This window comes from Cannabis sativa, chromosome 1 (genome assembly GCF_029168945.1).
Source record: "Cannabis sativa cultivar Pink pepper isolate KNU-18-1 chromosome 1, ASM2916894v1, whole genome shotgun sequence".
Lineage (NCBI taxonomy): Eukaryota > Viridiplantae > Streptophyta > Magnoliopsida > Rosales > Cannabaceae > Cannabis > Cannabis sativa.
The window spans coordinates 50,658,397-50,679,940 of record NC_083601.1 but is presented as its reverse complement, the minus strand read 5'-3'; the positions used below and the strand labels follow the sequence as shown (position 1 = coordinate 50,679,940).

The 21,544-nt window shown below is 34.5% G+C and overlaps 2 protein-coding genes across 2 annotated transcripts; both read right to left on the bottom strand.

Moving 5' to 3' along the window:
- Positions 1-2,785: 2,785 nt before the first annotated feature.
- On the bottom strand, positions 2,786-5,349 carry LOC115706572 (aspartic proteinase NANA, chloroplast). The gene is made up of 2 exons (XM_030634261.2): positions 4,435-5,349; positions 2,786-3,792 (listed from the first exon to the last, which is right to left on the bottom strand). Exons 1-2 carry the CDS (start codon positions 4,980-4,982, stop codon positions 2,964-2,966), a joined length of 1,377 nt encoding a protein of 458 aa, XP_030490121.2. The 5' UTR covers positions 4,983-5,349; the 3' UTR covers positions 2,786-2,963.
- A 12,657-nt stretch (positions 5,350-18,006) lies between these two features.
- Positions 18,007-18,468, bottom strand: LOC133035018 (proline-rich receptor-like protein kinase PERK2). Its single transcript, XM_061110654.1, has one exon. The coding sequence runs from the start codon at positions 18,466-18,468 to the stop codon at positions 18,007-18,009; it is 462 nt and encodes a 153-aa protein (XP_060966637.1).
- Between the last annotated feature and the right edge of the window lie 3,076 nt (positions 18,469-21,544).

The following is a 21,544-nucleotide window of genomic DNA, read 5'->3' as shown; positions in this document are numbered from 1 at the left end:
TGTATAGTTGTTAGGTCAATAATAAATATACAAAGTTTTAAGATTATTTTATTTAATTAATTTACATTTTTCATCGTTGATTTTTTCCAACATTTCTATTAGGTTTACAGCGTGACATTAATCATCTATCAATCATTGAATATTGCATTATTGTTATATATAAAGATCTATATATGTATAGTTTATATTATATATAATATATATATTTATCAAAGTTTTGTGACCCGTGCACGTTAGGAGCTTCACTTAATTGGATTTTAATAATTGTAAATGTTACAATTATTAATACCAAACTAATCACTTTCAACTTTTCTCCCATATTAGCTAATTTTAGTAACTGTCTTAATATATATCACTGCTCATGGTCATAGGCCAGGTGTATTCTTAAGTATCTGTCGTATTATGTAATGTTTAATTAACTTATAATATCGTATGAACATGAGAAATAAATGAAAATATCATAATTTGATTATGACAATTACAATCTTATAAATACACCTTAATCTATACAAAAATTAGAAAATATGCATTGGTTACAGTCACACCTGAGGAGGAGAAAAAGATTAATAGAAATTTGGGATTATTTCACAAATACAAAAAATAAAAATAAATAAATAATAACAAAAATACAGTTGTACAGAATTTTAAATATTTTTATGATTTTTTGATTTTGTTTATAGAAAATACAGTGTTTTTATGTTGTACTCTTGTTAATTTTTAATGTTGTTTAGAAGTTATTTTTTTGTTAATTTTTTTATTATTTTTGTGTTATTTTTATAAAAAATCGTGAAAATAAATTTTTTTTTTTATAAAAATTGTGTTTTATGTAATTATTTTTAGAAATTTAAAGAGAGCTCAATTAAAATAGGGTAGCTGTCAGAAGCTGATTGTGCCACGTTTCGATAAACAGATCAAAGAATACAAGGCTTGCAAGGAAGATGAATGTCATGTAAACAAGTATATAAATCATTATGTTTTGTTGTTTGCTAAATGTATATATATCATTATCGATTAAGAAACAAAAAAAGAAATATTGATTTAGAAAAATTGAAAGCAGTTTTGGAAGTTTGTATGAGGATGCCAAATTGAGTAGGACCTCACACGTCGGAATGTATATGTGGATAGGAGATGAGTGTTGTTGCTATTATAAGCTATAGTATCCAACACTATCTCATTGATATACTTATGTAATGGATCTGACATATTATTTTTCAAATTAAAATTAAATAGAAAAATTGATATTCCATAGCAATAGAATAAATAATTTTTTTTCTATATTATGTATAAAAACATTATGTTATGTATCTTTACACAATTATTAGTAACTCATTTCCAATTCCATACAACTTCACATATCTACTACAAACTTGTCACTTGTCACATGCTATGATATGTTGTTTATGCTTGTGCTCCTTCAATAACTTTTGAATAGAAACAACTTAATTCTTTGAAAGCTTGTGTATCACCATATACTTTGCTTCTACTCTAGATAAAATCTCCTCAAAGGTGAAACACATATGGGGAGTACAGTTAAAGAGAAGGTGTTTGAATTGTTTAATATAATCCCAAATAAAGCGTGGGACCCACCTGGAAATGTAATTCTAACCTCTAAAGTCAAAAAAAAAAAAAGAAAAATACCAAACACCCTAATGGTGCATGAATTTGTTTTACCAAAAAGAATATGAGACTCTTAGAAGCATTGGGATGTTCTATCTCAGAAGCAATTTGAAATGAGTAGGGGTGCGGGAGTGCACATTTATACCCGAAACCCAAAACTCAACTGGCCCGAAATTTGAAAAACCTAAAAAATCGAGTTTTAATTTTAGCTGGGTTCAACCCAATTATGTACTCGGTTGAGTTTGGGTTTAATATTGTTGAAAACCCAAAACCCACCCCAAATTCGTTAGTATTTTTATTTATTTATTTTTTAGGTAAATATTGTATAATTATATTATATATATGTTTTTTTGAGTTGTGAATTTGTGAGTGTGTGTTAAATTATTAATGTATTAATTTATGTAATATGTACATATAATAATATATTGTATAATTGTATTATTTTATAATTTTTTTATTAAAAAAGCGATATTAAAAAAAACTTAGCCTAACCCGAAACTCGACCTATCCCAACCCGAATCCAATCCATCGGGACCCGAAACTCAAAAACCCGGTTTCCATACAGCCAGATTCGGTCCCAAAATTCCAAAACTCGAAATCCGTTAAAATCTAGCCGGTGTGCACCCTAGAAATGAGGTCCATGATCAAATAAATATAATTAATATGATACTCTCTAACCTACTCCAATCATTATAACCTTTATTTGCGGCATATGCGGTAAATAATAGTAGCTTATTATGTTATCTCAATGTGAGGAGTTTAAATAAATAAATTAGATTTTTGCTGACCACTAGCGTAATTATTAATAACTAACTAAATTACATGTGATGTGCTTCGCATCATGATTCGGTTCAATTTTATCTACTCTTAGATTGGAGCACCATTTAATGCGCGCGCGCACACACATAAATATTGACTGTTAAGGAGCTTAGCATTGAAACTGCTAAGAAATTGACACAGATTTTTGTAGATAAATATATAGATATGAATATGTGTATTTCTGGTAAGACATGTGGTTATCTCTTTCCACAAGAGATAGGTTTGGTTTTCAAAGAACAAGGACATATATATCCTTTGTGATTTTTTTCAAGGTGTGACAGTTGGCATGAAGAAGAATAAAAGAGTAGGAAAGTTGGGAAAGGGTAAAGGCAACACATGTGAACCACAATTGGGTTGATGAAAGAGTTTGAAAATATTCTTAAATATGATAATTATACAACACATTACAAGAAGAATTACAATGAATTTTTGTAACTTAGTAAAAATAAAAAGAAAAAAAAAATTATATTTATGAATGAGAGTGAAGTAAGAGGAGAAAAAATTACATAAGTATAACAATCCAATTTTTAGGTGCAGCTAGAAGAAGCAAAGGCTAAGGTACTTCTCTCCAAATCAAATTCCCAGAAATGGTTTTGTTGCATGATATTGCCAATGATAGAAGTACCTGGCCAACCAGCTGAAACAAATCCTAGACATTTCTTCTGAGGTGCAACATCAATTATATAACTCTTCACTGGTGGCTCAAACTGAGCTCCATTAGCAAAATGGATTTGTAATTTTGGTACCAAAGACTCATTGAATCCTGTTGAGTTGAAGCAGAATTCAAATGGTCCTCCCTCTGTGGACAATCTTTCAAATTTTGATATGGACTCGTTGAATGCAGCTGTTACCAGTTTGTAAGCTGGATCAGCTAGATAAGTGAGGCTAGTTCCTGAATCAATGATTGTTCCACCACCAAGATTTGGATCCCATACTTCAGGTGCTATTTTCAACAGTGTAAATCCTATGGTGATTCCTAAAACATTTACACCATAGAGTGAACCATAAACTCCACCCAAAACAAGATCAGTATGGCGCATACTTCTCATCAGCGATGTTTCGATCTTGTTGTGGCCGAATACAATGTAGTTTGTGAGGTTTTTGGGACTTAAATGATCAACTAAACAATATGAAAACTTGCCCCCAAATTCTTCAGCAACTTTTGTTGTGAATGTGTACTTGCCAAAGCCTAGACCAAGTACCCCATCAGCACCTTTGAAGCCACCTAAATCACCTTTGATCGTTTGGGTGCAACCAATCAAGACATTTTTAAGTTTCTTTTTTCTACCATTGGTGAGGCCTACTGATACAGTGTCACTGGCAAAAAACCCAATTGCAGAAGAACCTTCTAGGTACCTAGTTGGCAAGAGAAATGACATCAGTAAACAATGGGATGAATTAAAAAATTGCCCCTAAAATATAATGATATTTGAAGAGACATACATATCCTAAAAAGACAGTACAAAGGCCCTTTGTTTGGTACAAATATTGTGGCTCACATGAGACTCACCTACCTACAATAACTACCATTTAAATCTTGTGTTAGATGTAGGTAAGGACTTAAGAGCAGCTAGCTCGTACATACCCTGCGATTTGCTATGGTACTAATAATGCTAGCCATGAGTTCCCCAACTACTTGACAACACTTCAGATCTCAAAAACAAAAGGGAAAATAATTTACTCTATTAGCCATCTCAAATGAAATTCCATCACATAAACGACTAACTAAGCTAAACTACTCACATAAATATTACAGATATTTTTCTGCAACTTCAGCTATTGTCTTGTACTACATCAAGAAAGACCATGTCCCAAACTACTTCTTGTTGGGAAAATTAAACTCTTTTGTCCTACATTTCCACTAAAAACCATCATCATCATCATCTTATCCATTACTCAAATCTCTTAAATCTTGTGCAGATTTTGAACTTGAATATATTAGCTTGAATAATTTGAATCCTAAGCAACACACACACACACCAAAAATAGAAGAGGTACCTGTAATCATAGGCACAAGGGGTCAATGGAGTGGGACAACTAGCCAGAGAAAAGAGATTAGCAAGCTCAATCTTACACATCCCAGAAAGACAAGGCACAGTTCTAAATGAAGAAGAACGATCAGCTTTAAACACCCTTTTATCATCATCAATCCTCCCTTTATGAGTTCCACACTTATGACCACACTTATATCTACAGTTCATCCAAGTCAATTCACTCCCTGTATCCGCTACCAACATGAATCTCTGTCCAGGATTCCCAACTTTGACATGAACAAAGTACTCCCCAGCTCCATAATCCGAACCAGAATGTATTGACATTGCCACAGATGTTTCCATTTCAGTAACCCTCCTTCGTCTACGAGTAACCATATTTCTGATACGCATAACGTCACGGCGGTGAAACTGTATGATATTTTCCATCTGGGTTTTCGGCCTAACATTCCCAGAAAGCTTGGGAGAGTTTCTGTGTATGAGTTCCAACCTGGTGGCATCCTCACCATTGATGGCGAGGAAAAGCAAGAAGAATATGAAAAATGAAGAGAGCATAATGATAATGAATGGCGTTGAAGGATGAGGCAATGGGTGATTGGAGAAGAGATTTATGAGTGAAAGGAATTGAATTGAATGTTAGGTAGAGGTTTGTGGGGGCAGTTTGAGATTGAAGATGAAGAGTGAGAGAGGTGAGGTGAGGGGGTCCGTTTTACAGAGGAGCTGATAATACAAAGACAAAGACAAAGACAATGAAGTTGGCTTTGCCAGAAAATACTAAATAGACGTAAAAGTGAAGCACCTTTTATTTCTTCCTGTTGCCTTTATTGTATATACATATATATATATATATATATATAGAGAGAGAGAGAGAGAGAGAGAGAGAGAGAGAGAGAGAGAGAGAGTTTCAGCTGAGAAGAAGCACGAGGATCTAATAATCTAAGTCTAACTAAACAAATCATTACAACTTTTCTTTCTTTCTTTTTTTCATTTTTTTAAAAAGATTACAAACTTATCAAAAAGGTTAAATAATAATAATGTTTTACTCTGTTTTTATTTAATTTATTTAAATATTATTTTTTTTGGAATAAATAATATTTTTATGAAATTGGAGCTGAATATCAATCAAGAGCACAACATTTTCAAATCACATAAAAAAGATATTATTTTAAAAGAGAAAAAATCAAAACAAAATCTCCCACACATTAACACCTACCAAATAAAGCAAATTGATACAATTTTCTTAGTGAAAATGTCTATCAATTGCTTTTCAATGTCAATATACTCGAGTTGTAAAGTTTATTACACCATCTACAGGTATTCGCCTGGGTGATCTGTTGTCACTATACCTGTTTATTCTGTGTGCAGAGGGTTTCTTGGCTCTCTTTCGTAAATATGAGTATCGCGGGTGGCTTCATGGATGTAAAGTGGCTAATGGGGCTCCCCGTATATCCCATATGCTCTTTGTGGATGCCAGTTACTTATACTGTAAAGCCACTTACTTCGGATGAAAGAAATTCTTCAAAAATTTGAATTAGGTTCGGGTCAGAAAGTTAACTTTGCTAAGTCTTTAATTTTCTTTAACACAGTATACCATAAAATTACGATTAAATCCTTCTTAGGTCAAAATTACAAAAATGCCCCAAACACACTATAGGGTCTTAAAATGCAATAAATCATAATAGTTTCATATATTAAATCATATAATAATATAATTTCTCATTAATACTTAATTAACCTAGTTAGGGTTACTATTCCAGCTATTAAACACCTTAGGGTATTACATTGAGTTTGAAAGATTTGCCAAGCATCTTTAGCAGATTCACAAGAAGATATAAGTTTAAGAAAACTCTCACCTACTCATTAAACATAGCATGCAAGGCCTTAATATTGTAAGCATACAATTTATCATCTTCATTAGACCATTCAAGTTCAATTTTTAGTTTTTCATTACCTTCGGAATCTTTCACAACAGGGTGAGACCAACCTGATAAAATGGATCACCAAGCCTTCTTATCTTGGAATTTTATGAATGCTCACATTCTCACATTCGAGTAAGGGTCCTTCGAGTCATTGGGAAGTGGTGGACAAGAAATAAAACTTTCTTCTGCAAAAAAAGACATATTGCACAAAAATACAAGAAAATGTTAAAGGACCACACTAAGAGTTTAGTGTCCCGCTCTGATACTAATTTAAAAACTGTATTTTTACAAATACCAATATATTAATTGAATTCCAGTAATTAAAATCACAACTGTTATGATCTGCAATAATAGAATGAAAATTTGTTGCTGCAGAACACATATTTATAGTAACATAATAGAATTAACATTGCAGAATATAACTTGACACAAAAGAATTATATGGAGTATCAGTGTTCTTTCAAACACTCATAGTCCATGGGACCACGCCCAAATAATGAAATCAATTTGTAAAGTCTCAAATAATTACAAAATACAATTGACTTAAACAAGTTTAGACTCCCTCTAAAGCTTTGTTGCAATCCTTTGTAATCTACTTTGTCAATCTAATTTCTGAACACCACCAAACAGTGAAATCCCTTTTTCTTTTGATGTGTGAGTGCTTACTTCCTTCCGAAGTAAGGCTTTGACAAGTCTTCCCCCAAAGACCATTCTCTTGTTCAATGAAGTTCTTCAACCTATTCTAAGCATAGTATAAGAACACTAAACAAAGACTAAAACCTAATTGAACACTCTAACTCTTTCCTCAAAAAGATGAAAATATGAAAAATGAAGCTCAAGGAGGTGAGAACATTTGGTTGATCTCTAGGTTCTATTTATAGATCATAGAAACCCTAGAGACAGCCACAAACATGTTTTCATAGCTATACAAAAGTTTTCTAAAATAATTTTTTGATTTGTAGCAACATGATTGGAATCTACAGTGGCAGATTGGGTCGAAAAAGAAAACTTTCCATATAAGTTCACGACCACGATTTGGACTTTATTTCCTACCATAAAAAGGTTAAGAATTCTGCTATATATATATATAGCAAAAGTTGTTAACCAGCAACTATCAAAATAAAGTATGTTGTCCTAAAGATCGAACACTCCAAGTTTAACCGCCCTAATATGTACATTCTTTGTTAGCTCGAGCTCACTGTTGGGTTTTATGCCCTAAATAAAACTCTTTACAATCTGATTAGTTGTCAATATAAGAAATTTGAAGTGATTTATGTTTGCATGAATTTTACATGCTAATGGTTTAATATGTTTACACACAAAATCTGTTAAGTCTAGATCATATGTTTATTCACAATTACAGTATCGTCAACACAGTGGAATGTGATTGTGATCATATGAATCAAAGACTAAGTCCCTGTTTCATCAGTGTTTTGGATTTACACTAATGTGATAATCAGCAATGAGGTGTACTTACACTTGGAGTAAGTGTTATGTTCTTTCCAGGACATTAGTAAAGTATACTAGTTTCGAATGTATGGAGTATACATTGGACTGGACCGATATTGCAACTTAGTTAAGATATTATAAACTTACCGTCATATCTTTCCAAGTCAATATCAGTAGTTGATCTTAAGATTAAAAGAATCTAAATCCTGATATGCTTAGGCTCAACTTAGGAGTACTATTCATGTTCTTTGATTTATTAGTTAAGCCTACTTTTGGGTCAGGGTGATACGTATATTTTGGGAACATGATAGTATGATTGAGTGGGAGTGCTGAACATAAATATGGAATCTATAGCTTCTACTGGTGTATAGAAGTTAAGTGATGATTCCCTTCGAGCTTAGCTAAATAAAAGTAAATGGATGAGCTCTTGTTTAAGTGACTAATTCTTAGATCATTAAACATCATTTACAGGTAGCTAAGTGTTTTAAGGGGCAAAATACATTGAGGGGTGAGAACGGTAAAATTATCACATCTCGATGTAAATCATCTATATAGAGGATCTTTGATCACAATAAGATTATAACAATGGTTAAATGAGATAGCATATCTATATCGTGGAACATATAATATGCTCTATATAAGTCTGAGAGTGCAATTCTAAATTCTAAGAGTGGATTCAACGAAGAATTAATAAGTAGGAATTTACTCAGTAAATTCGGTTCACTTATTGGAAGCTCAGCATATAGATCCATGGTCCCCATTCTAGTTAAGACTATACTGCTTGTAAGACTCAATAATTGATTTGTGATTAATCAATTATAATTCTAAAGTTAGACTATGTCTGATTTGTGAATTTTCACTAAGCAGGGGCAAAATTGTAAAGAAAAGAGATTCTAGGTTTATTTATTTATTAATAGACTTTATATGTCTAATTAATAATTAAATTATATGACAATATTATTTAATAATCTATTTTAGTTATTAAATAATTAGTTTTGGCATTTAAATGGTTAGAATTGGAAAATTGGCGTTTTTGAGAAATTAGAAATAAAATTTGTGAAAACTGCAAAAACTAAGTGGGGCCCATTACACACCATGGCCGGCCACTTAAAGTGGTTTTTTAAATTGATATTTTCATTATTTTAATGCCAAATAATTCCTAACCTAAACCTAGTAGTTGCCTATAAATAGAAAGTGATGGCTCAGTCAAATCACATGTGTTTCAAGTATTCTTCAGAAAATTTTCTTCAGAAAAACTAAGCCTTCCCTTTTCTCTTCTATAGCCGAACCTACCCTCTCTCTTTTCTTCTTCATAAATTTTGAACCTTAGTGATAGAGTAAGTGCCCACACACAGCAAGTGGTATCTCAATCATAGATTGGAAGACTGTGAAGGATCACACACAAAGAGATGGACATTCGGGCTCAGATCTTGATAATACTCTGCGACAGAAAGGATACAAGGGTTAGAGATCTGAGTGGAAGGAGACATTATTCCGCTGCCATCAATGTAAGGTTTTCTTAACTTTATATGTGTTTATTTATCGTTTTAGAAAGTTCATATTTAGGGTGTTAAACAACATACTTGTGAGTAGATCTAAGATCCTGGTAAAATAAATTCCAACACTCACTACTGTTCAACCTTTGTTTTGCCTTTACCTACACATGTAAACAATATATGTGAGTCGATAGACTCAGTAAGAGAAGCATAATCATAAACCAGATTATAACCAGGCGCCCATACACCCAATCACAATTCTATCCCATGTCCCACACATACTGAGTTTAGAACGTTCGTACGATAGTACGATTGACCATACTATCAGCCTATACTTGGTACTCTAATCGTACTAATGTGATAACGACAATCCGTACTCTACCAAACATACACCCGTCGGTATTCAGTGTAACTCTATATACATTAATACTGCCCTTACTAATATGTTATCTATTAGATATTCATAAATATAGACGCTAAACATGTAAGCACTTATGCAATTATTATACTAGTCTTACCTTGATTCTGAAATTAGATGTGCTGGTCAACTTAAGTGAAAACTGATGCTCAACGATTTACATGCCCATAAGTCACATCATACGTAAAGTTGGTAAGTGATATGCTAAATTACTTTTTGGGAACTTAAACTCAAAATTAAAAGTTTTGCTATCGATAGATAGCCTGTAATACCCTAAATATTGATAAAATGTGAAAAAGTAGGGTTTGGAATATGAAAAATCTAGTTAGCCGAAACTCCAAAACGGTTCAACCTTTTCAGGGGTCCAACCAAAAAAACTGGTTCGCCGTTTTTAGAAAAATGGTGAACCATTTTTCACTACAGAACATACCAAACTTCAAAATCTAGGTCAAAATTACATCAAACATTCCAGAATACCTAATTAAACATATATAATAAGCATAATCTAACCAAAAAGAGTAATTATAATCTCCTGAAAATAAATTCACCATTAAAGAATCAAGTTTGAGCTTGAAAGTTCAAGCTTTGGTCTTTCTCAATAAAAACAACTAAAACCAGCAATAAACAATATAATCAGCCAAGAAACAACTACAGAAAACTAACCCAAAATACTACCAATTCGTACAACAACCCAACCTCAGAATTTGCATGAAAACCTAACTCAAAAACTTGAAAATTTTAATGGAAAAGGGACATACCTTGAGTTGGCTAACAAAGACCTTGATTTATAGGCTAAAACCTTTCCAATTTCAGGTTGGAAATAGAAAAAAAAAAAACCTTAATTTTCCTTGGTTCTTCATGGGCTGACAATGAAAGCAAAGAGATATAGAGAGAGAGAAATGTGCTTGTTTCTTTGATTTTTCATTAACATAAGATAATGACAATTCAATTATCATTTCAGCTTATACTTTTTAATAGATAATTACATAATTAATATCAGCCCACTTAAAATCAACTAATAATAACAGGAGCAAAATATGAAAAATTTACCCCTTGTTTAAACATGAAGTAACATACATAATTTAATAGTCTAATATCACAACCCTAAATGTTTTTGACATTCTAAATATCTAGTTATATTGTCTCGCTAAATTTAAGGTACTATACTATAATAAAGTTTATAGGTCAAAGGTCGCATTCTACTGTTACCAGACATAAAATATAAAAAAATATAAAATTTTATATATAACATAATTAATACACTTAAAATTTAAATATATCTCCATAATTACAAAATTAATTATTAAAAGCCTACTTCTAATAATAAGTCTTAATTATTTGCTAATTCTTAAAATAAAGTTAAACGATCATTACATTCTCACTCCAAATTCAAGTGTGAAGTGCATATAGCTATTACATTTGGGAATCAAGGAACAATTCATTATGGAATTTTCTATACTACAAAAAATTGTAAAGTACATAAAGAAAGATATTAGTGTAAGGTTTTCTCATTTTAAAAAAGAGAAAACAAGTAACATTGATGGGAGATTGAGTTCAATCGCTTAATTGAGCTCATGTTTCGGTTGTAAACGGTTCTTTTTTTTCTTTTTTTTATTGGTGCAGTAATATTTTACTAATTTATCAAAAAAAAAAAATTACCTGAGTATAGAAATACAAGAAAATTGAACAAACTTAAAGAATAAAAAAAAAAATATCGATAGCATAAGGATTCAAATTTTAAATTAAATAGTGACTTGGATTGCTCAAGTTTATTGCTAAGCTTAAGGATAAAGGAGAGAAAAAAACTAATGAGGATTCTATGATTTGTGATTAATTATAACAAAGTTGAGTTTATAAGCATTCATAGGATATAATATTTTGTGCATTTTTTCAGTGCAAGCAAATTTTGGAAAAAGTAAATTGACTATTTATAAGTATAACAAAAAAAATAAAACTTAATTCACACTAGTATAGGATGTTAATACTTAATCAAGCAATGTTAAGCCTTTTATGAAAATAGAACTCATATATCATTTTAAAAGTTTAGAATTTTAGTTATGCATGTTTGTAGTTTTTAAATATTTATTAGTTTAATATATAGATATATAGAACTTTTATAGTAGGTATAATATTTAAGTCACCTATTATTATAAAAATCTAAGTATCGTTGACAAATAGCTAATTTTTTCTTCAGTATTTTTTTTTTATTAAAATGGAAAAATCTAATGGCCATGTTCTGATTAAACAAAAAAGCATAAATAATTTTTTTTTTATTACAAATAATTATATTTGTTTCTTTGTGTATGAGATTTACGTCTGCCATAGTTGATCTGATTGCTGATTTTTGATTGTTATGTACTCAGATGTGTGGGTCAGAGTCCTACGTTTCATCAATCATCTCTCATTATCAATTTTTTTTTTTAGAAACAGTTATTTTTTTTTTTTAGTTATTTGTGGCATAACATCCTTAAATTGTTACCTTTTTACAATTAATTTCCAATTCTAAAATTTTGGTAGTAAAAATTATATGTCTCTCTCTTTTGAGTGTGTTGTACGTATGAGTAGGTGAGAGTTCTTTTGTCTTTGTCTTCAGGATTTGTTTGTGTGTGGTGTGTTGTTACTGCTACGGTTTAAGGTTGTTGGGGTGCTTACTTCTAGTTGTGGTTTGTTTTCGGTTGTTATGGCTTCTAGCAGTCACGTGTTGGGTGACCTTGCCGATCAATATGAGAATTTTCAGATTGAGGATGAAGAAGAAGGTGTTCTGATCGAAGGGGAGAGTGAGGGTGAGGAGCAGATTTTTGACGATAGGTGGTGCCTTGTAGGGAAGTTTCTTACAGGAAGATCTATTGATTTCGATGCAATGAGACACCTTATGGCATCTCTATGGCAGCCCGGAAAAGGTGTGTATGTAAAAGAGTTGGAAGCAAATCTTTACCTTTTTCAATTTTATCATGAAATCGATATACAGATGGTCATTGATGGAAGTCCATGGACCTTTAATAAGGTTCCTCTAATATTCCACCGATTGAAGAGTGGTGAGAATCCAAGAGCGGTTTATTTGCACAAACTTGATATGTGGGTGCAGATTCACAATCTTAAAACTGGGTTCATGATGGATAAAGTGGTGCGTAGTGCGGGTAGTTATATTGGAACCTATGTTAAGTCGGATCCTAAGAACTTTGTTGGTGTTTGGAGGGATTATTTGAGGGTTCGTACGACGGTTGATATTGAGAAACCTTTAAAGCGACGAATGAAGTTGTATAAGGAAAATGGTGAATGGATTTGGGCTATGTTTCAATATGAACATCTCCCAACATTTTGTTTTATTTGTGGCATTATAGGGCATTCTGAAAGGTTTTGTGCTAAACGATTCGAGCAAGATATTGATCAAATTGTTAAGCCTTATGGCATTGGCATGAAGGCACAGTTGAGAAGACGACACTACCAAATCGGTACACAGTGGCTGCGTTCTGGTTTCGAGCAGCAGGCGACGGTGGAGAAGAGTCCTGCTGGACGTGTGGCGACAGAGGGGAAGGCTGATTCAGTTGCTAAAATTATGGAGATTGATTCCATGGTTAATGGCAATAGTATCAATCCTGGGAGTGGTGTAAAAGGAAAGAATGTGGATGTTCAAAATGATCTTGTACCTGGTCCACGATTAGGGAAAGGGTGTTCCATGCAACAAGTTGACAAAGTTAATGCTGAGGTGGATGGAGAAGATATTTCCAAAATTATTATAGATTCCAAAAGGAGGCGCATGGAACATGGAAATACTGGTGAAAATAATGAGGTGGCAGAGGATGAATGTATTATGATGGAGAATGATGTGAATGTTGGTGATGGGTCAAAAAACTTAACAAAGGTGGGTCTTGGTTCCCAAGCCCACCTATCATTATGAGTCTAATAACATGGAATTGCCATGGGCTTGGGAACCCATGGGCCATCCAATTCATAAAGGATATTGTTATCCAAAAGAAGCCCATTGTGTTGTTTCTTTGTGAGACGTTGGCTAAGAAGGATGTAGTTGAGAAGCTTCGGGTCTCGCTTGGCTTCGAAGGAGCGGTTAGTGTTGATGCGCAAGGGAAAAGTGGTGGAATGGCTCTTCTTTGGCGCAAAGCGGAGGAAGTTCAATTGCTCAGGTTTGGTTCTAACTATATTGATGTTGTTGTTCATAACCGTGACTATGGGGAGTGGAGACTTACGGGACTATATGGTGAACCGAATCGTAGTTTGCGGAAGCGAACTTGGGATCTTATTCGTGCTCTGAAAATGGAGAGTAATCTGCCTTGGTGTATTGTTGGGGATATTAATAATGTTACATCTCAACAAGATAAAAATGGAGGTAACTTATACCCGAATTGGTTGATAAATGGTTTCTGTGATATGTTGGAAGAGTGTGGTCTTCATGATTTGGATTTGAGTGGCTATCCTTATACATGGGAACGGGGTAGAGGAACTGATTCGTGGGTTGAGGCTCGGCTTGATAGAGCTCTTGTTTCTCATAGTTGGCTCGCAAAGTTTCCTTTGGCTAAGCTTTATAATATGGAGGTGTCCACTTCGGACCATTGCCCTCTTCATTTGGTCCCTGTAGCCGAAACATTGCAAGTGTCAAAGAGAACTTTTAGATTCGAAAATTCTTGGTTGAAGGAGCCTCTATGCTTTAAAGTTGTTGAAGATAGTTGGGAGTTGTCTCATGGTCTTCCTATTACTGAGAAGATTTGTGACTGTGGTAATGCTTTGCTTGATTGGGGAAGAGACTATACTGGCAACTTTGGCAAAAGGATAAAAGACTGCAAAGCCGAGATCAAGACTTGGAAGAGAGGAAGGGACTCTAATTCTGTAGCTTGTTACAAAGCTACTGAGTTAAAGTTAAATAATCTCTACTTGCAAAGAGAAGTCTTTTGGAAGCAGAGAAGTAAGCAGTTGTGGCTGGGTGAGGGTGATCGCAATTCCAAGTACTTCCATGCCAAAGCTACATCCCGACGACGATCTAATTTAATCCAGAAGCTGAAGAATTCTAATGGCGACTGGGTTGGTTGGGATGATGGACTTCCTACGGTGGTGGTGGATTATTTTCAGCACTTGTTCACTCATGTCGGTGGTGATTTTTCTCCAGTTATCAATTGTGTTTCCCAATCGGTCACTGAGGACCAAAATGTCGTGTTGCTTGAGGAGTGACTCGTAAGGAAATTAAGACGCGTTGTTCCAAATGCATCCAGATAAATCTCCAGGACCTGACGGAATGACACCAGGATTTTATCAAAAATTTTGGAACTTGATAGGTGATGATGTGGTGCGGCTGGTTCAAGCGTTCTTTGTTACTGGTGAGTTCCCTTCAGTATTGAATGAGACTAATATTGTGCTTATCCCTAAGAAGAAGAGTCCTGAACAAATGGGTGATCTTCGGCCTATATCACTTTGTAATGTCCTTTATAAGGTTGTTTCCAAGGTGATTGCAAATAGGCTTAAAGTTGTATTGCCTAGTGTCATATCTACAAACCAGAGTGCTTTTTTGCTAGGACGGTTGATATCTGACAACATTATGATCTCTTATGAGGTGATGCATTATATGAAACGAAAGAGGAAGGGTAAAGATGGTTTTATGGCAGTTAAACTCGACATGAGTAAAGCCTATGATCGAGTTAGTTGGGCTTTCCTGGAAGCCATGCTTACTCGCATGGGATTTAGCTCAAGATTTGTTGCTCTTATCATGTTCTGTGTGTCTACGGTTTCTTATCATGTCACTTATGGAGGGAAGAAGTTGGGGCCGATTGTCCCAGCTTGTGGGATTCGTCAAGGGGATCCTATATCTCCGTACTTGTTCTTGATTTGTGCTGAAGGACTCTCTTCTCTTTTAACTCTGTATGAGCAGCGTAGATGGTTGACTGGTTGTAAAGTGGCTAGGAGTGCACCTCGGGTCTCACACATGTTATTTGCTGATGATAGCTATGTGTATTGCAAGGCTAATGGGAGTGAAGCAACACATGTGATGCATCTTCTTCAACTTTATGAGCAGGCGTCGGGACAACAGGTGAATTACTCAAAGTCTTCAATTTTTTTCAGTAAGAACTGCTCTGCTGATACCTGTGCTAGTCTTTGCGATCTCATGGGAATGGTGGAAGCTGGGGATAATAGTTTTTATCTTGGCTTACCTTGCATTTTGGGTCGTAACAAGAAAGCTATACTTGGTTTTTTACAAGAGAAGATGAAGAAGAAAATATTTACTTGGGAGAGTCGTTTCTTGTCCAAAGCAGGTAAAGAGGTGTTATTGAAATCGGTTGCTCAGGCCTTGCCTTGTTATGCTATGAGTGTGTTTTTGCTTACAAAGGAGATTTGTTCTAATCTTGAAGGAATGATGGCTAAATTTTGGTGGAAATCTCAATCAAACTCAGGCTCGAAGGGTGTGAGCTGGATAAGTTGGAAGCGGTTGAGTAGACATAAGATTGATGGTGGGATGGGTTTTAGGGACCTTCGAGATTACAATCTTTCATTCCTTGGTAAACAAGGATGGCGACTAATGACTAATGAGGATTCCTTGGTAAGCAAGATTTATAAAGCTCGTTATTATCCTTCGGGTAGTTTTCTTAATGCTACTTTGGGACAAAACCCAAGTTTTATTTGGAAAAGCATTTTGGAAGCACAAGGGTTAGTCAAAGCTGGTGCAAGGAAATCTATTGGGAATGGAAACAATGTGAGTATTCTTTTAGACCCTTGGCTTCCTGATTCTACAAATCCCTTTGTTATATCTGCCCATCCTGGTTTAGTGAATCAAAATGTCTCTAGTTTATTTTCCATGCAATCTAAGAGCTGGGATTTTGATATCATTAATGACCCATTTGATGAAAGGGATAAGAACCTTGTGTTATCTATACAATTGAGTGAGAATGCAATGGCTGATAAGTGGTATTGGAGTGAAGAAGCTAATGGTTTTTACACTGTAAAGAGTGCTTACCGTTTGCTGCAGCAAGAACCTGGTGCGAATGTTGCTGTGGAAAATCAGTTGCTCTTCAAAGCTATATGGAAGCTGGAAGTCCCTCCAAAGGTGCAGCATTTTTTGTGGCGTGTCTTAGTTGGATGCTTACCAACAAAAGTTCAACTAAGCACCAAAAAAATTAACGTTGATCTGTACTGTCCTTTCTGCAATTCGGCAGTGGAGACAATCAGCCATGTCTTGCTCGAATGCAGGTTTGCGAACAGCTGCTGGTGCGTTTCGATCGTCCCTGCTGGTGCGGACAGTGGTGGCTTCAATAAATAGTTGTCCGATCTTGTTATGCACCATTCAGCCGCTGTTGTCAAAGAAGCAGCGTGTGTTAGTTGGAAAATCTGGGTTGTCCGCAATGAACTATTATGGAATAATAAAAGTTGTTCTGCTATTGATGTGGTCCGATCGGCTAGAATAGTGCTTGACCAATATTGTACTGCTCAATCTCAAAAGACGGGGGCATTGTTAATTAATGATATTAATAATGTCGATGAGGGGTGGAAGAAACCAATTTCTAATATGGTCAAGATTAATGTTGATGGGGCTATCTTTCAAGAACAAAACAAGTTTGGTTATGGTTGCATGGCTCGTGATTCGAATGGATCTCTCCTTGAAGCTATTTCTGAGACTCGGCTTGGGGTTGTTAAGCCTGAGATTGCTGAGACCATTGGGATTAAGGAGGCGTTAAGTTGGATTGAAAGAAAGCAATGGCCCAGTGTAGTCATTGAAACTGATGCTTTGGTGGTGGTTCAAGCTATTCATAGTTCAATTTTAATGCCTTCTTAGTTTGGGTTACTTGTTGATGATTGTCGGGTCTTACTCTCGTCTCTAAATAATGTTTCTTTAAAGTTTGTTAAACGATCTGCAAATAGGGCTGCTCATTGTCTTGCTAGAGAGTCTTGTTTTTCGTCAGATTGTGTTTTTAATCAACATAATGTTTCTGCTGATTTTAAGTCTATTGTAATGGCTGAAAGTGTTTAAATAAAATTTTCACTTTAACTCAAAAAAAAAAAAATTGGTAGTAAAACCTCCTAAACCCAAGTTCTGTTAGCACTTAGCCCCTTCCATCCATTTTTGGTTGTTAACTGTCATGGTGGAATGTCCACGTGTACACGTGGCACAATTTTATTGGTCCACGTCAATAAATATTTAAAAAAATAAAAAAATTCTTTTTATTTAAAAATTAAAAAACAATTTTAAAAAAATAAAAATTTAAAAAAATCCTAAATAAACCCCAATTCTTTTCTTTTCTTCTTGTTCTCTCTTTCTCTCATCTGCCAACCCGCCGCTCCCTCCTCCTCCTTCTTCTTCATTATTAATGACAATCTGTGTGCTTCACCAAGAGTGGCTTGTACTGGCTAGCTGAAGAAGGCGAATCGGATGAGAGAGTGGATCCGAGAGAGGTAGAGGCCGGAGAGGAGAGGGATGAAGGAGAAAACAATAAGTCGTAGATGGGGATCAGACGACAGATACGTGTCGTATAGCCAGTGACAGAGAGGGTCAGAGCCGGAACCGGAGAGAGGGGAAGAGAGGGATGCCGAGACAGTAAGGTAAGCATCGATGGAAGAGAGGAGTGAGAGAGCAGGGCGGTCGGAATCGGCCAGGGAGGGGAGAGAGAATGAGGAGGAGGAGGAGGAGGTGGGGTCGAGAATTGAAGAGAGAGAGTAGATGCGAGAACGAGCTTTGGAGATTGATTCCCACCACGAGTGCATAGGGTCGTCGGAAGAGGCGGGGCCGGCGCCGATGGCAGTGGTGATGGCGGGGTTAGGTGTGACATTGTCTAGCTTTTCTTGTTCCTTGGGGCTCGGCAGAGCTTGATCTGCAATGGGGCTATGATTTTTTTGTTTGAGATTTTCGGGAAAGAGCAGGGAGGCGGAAGAGAAAGGTTGAAGAGATGGGAATTAGGGTTAGGATTAATAAAATTAGGGTTTATTCTTGAGAAATAAAAAAAAAAATTAGGGTTTATTTAGTTTTTTTTTTTAATTTTTATTTTTTTAAAATTGTTTTTTAATTTTTAAAGAAAAAGAAAATTTTTTATTTTTAAAATAATTAAATTTTATTTTTTTTAATATTTATGTACGTGGACCAATAAAATTGTGCCACGTGTACACTGTGTACTCGTAGACATTCCACCATGGCAGTTAACAGCCAAAAATGGATGGAAGGGGCTAAGTGCTAACAGAACTTAGGTTTAGGAGGTTTTACCACCAAAATTTTAGAATTGGGGGTTAGTTGTAAAAACGTAACAACTTAAGGAGGTTATGCCGCAAATAACTCTTCTTTTTTTTTTCAAAAAAAAAATATCAACTTCATTTGATTAAGAGCATTCAGAAAACAAGATATCCCTCAAATCGGGTCAGATATCTTGCTCTAAGATGCAACCACCAAGAATAAATCGAGAGTGCCTTGCTGTTGGGTTTTGTGCCCTAAATAAAACTCATTTCAATATAATCAGATTTACTTATTAATAAAGATCAGAAATAACATTTTATGTTGCATGGTTCACATGATTTATTTCATGATTATATGTATATAATGTATGAATTCTTTTTAAGTCCAGAACATATGAGTTTGTTAAAGATTATAGTGTTGTCAGCACAGTGGAATATAATCCTAATTATATGTTCAAAAGTTTATTCCCTGATTTGTCAGAACACTGGATTTAAACTGACATGGTATAATAAGTGATAGGTATTCTTACACCTTGGAAAAGTGTTATGTCCTTTCCAGGACATTGGTAAAGTTTACCAGTATCGGATGTATGGAGTATACATCGGAAGGGACCGATATTGAACTTTGATTAGATATATTAAAACTTACCGTAATATCTATTCAATTCAATATCACCTGTTGATCCTAGATCAAATGATCTTAATCCTGATATGGTTAGGTTCAATCTCAAGAGTGTTATCCGTGTTCTTTGATTTGTTAGTTAAGCCTACTTTTGGGTCAGGGTGATACGTACATTTTGGGAACACGGTAGTGCAATTGAGTGGGAGCGCTAACATAAATATGGAATCTATAGCTTCTATCTGGCGAATAGAAAGTAAAGGATGATTTCCTTCGAGCTTAACCAAACGAAAAATAAATGGTGGAGATCTCATTTCACTTAGCTGAAATATCATTTATACAGGGTTATGTGTTTTAAGGATAAAATACATTGTAGGGTGTTATGGTAATTTAATCCCTTTACAGTGTAAATCATCCATATAGAGGATCATTGATCACATTAGGGTTATAACAATGGATAACTAATGACGTGTCTATATCATGGAACATATAGAGCGTTCTATATGACTGAGAGTGCAATTCCAAGTTCTAAGTGTGGATTCAATGAGGAATTAATAAGTTAGGGAATTTACTTGGTAAATTCGGTTCGACTTATTGGAAGCTCGGTTATATAGACCCATGGTCCCCATACTAGTTGAGACCATACTGCTTGTAAGACTCAGTTAATTGATTTTGATTAATCAATTATAATTCTAAAAGTTAGACTATGTCTACTTTATGAATTTTCACTAAGCAAGGGCGAAATTGTAAAGAAAAGAGATTCTAGGTTTATTTATTGATTAAGAGACTTTATATGTCTAAATTAATAAATATATTAAATGGAAATATTATTTAATAATTATTTTCAAGTTATTAAATAATTAGAATTGGCATTTAAAAGGTTAAATTGGAAAATTGGCATTTTCGAGAAAATGGGAATGAAAAATAACAAAATGGGAAAGTTGCAAAGTGAGGCCCAATTTCCTATTCTGGCCGCCCACTATGCATAGGCCTTTACCATTTTATTTTTTTCATTATTTTAATTCCATACAATTCTAACCTAAACCTAGAGGGTTTTCTATAAATAGAAAGTGTTGGCTTGAGGAAACAGACACACACAACTTCACACATTGTTTCCATCAGAAAATGCCACACGCCTCTCTCTCTTTTCTTCTCTCTAAATTTCGAAACCTTTGAGTGAATGAGTAGTGCCCACACACATCAAGTGGTATCTCAATCATAGTATGTAAGACTATGGAAAATCTGTATTAAAGAAGGAGAAAAGAAGATCCAGATTCAGATCTTGATTATGCTCTGCTACAGAAAGGAATCAAGGGCTAGAGATCTGAATGGAAGGAGTCATATTATTCCGCTGCACCCACTGTAAGGTTTTCTAAACTTTATATGTGTTTATTTTCATTGTTTTAGAATTCATATTAGGATGTTAATCAAACATACTTGTTAGTAAATCTAGATCCTGGTAAAATAATTTCCAACACTTGCAATAGCATGGACAACTCGATTTGCTGATCGTTTTACAAAACGTAACTTAACATCCTTTAAAAGAGATAATAACAAACAACAATCCTCTATAATAATACCAAAAGTAGAAGACATCTTTTGGTGGCTTCTTATTGCTTGCACAGATAAAAGATTGTCAGACTCAAGCTCAATATTATTCCATGTCTTGTTCTTTATCCAACTGAGAGCTTCCTTGATCCCCAAAGCTTCAACCACTTTAGCAAGATAGTTGCCATTGCACTGGCATGTTTTGCCCTCTAAGAACTTGCCAAAATGATCCCTCGCCACTAATCCATAGCCATATGAGTTGTCGTGTTGGAAGAGCGCCACATCTATATTAATCTTGAGGTTGTTTGTTGCAGGTGGTTGTTGGAAGTTATTTTACCAGGATCTTAGATCTACTCACAAGTATGTTGATTTAACAACCTAAATATGAACTTCTAAAACGATATGAAATTAAACACATAAGAGTATCAGAAATCTTACAGTGATTGCAGCGGAATATATATGTCTCCTCCCACTCAGATCTCTAACCCTTGATTCCTTTCTGTAGCAGAGTATAA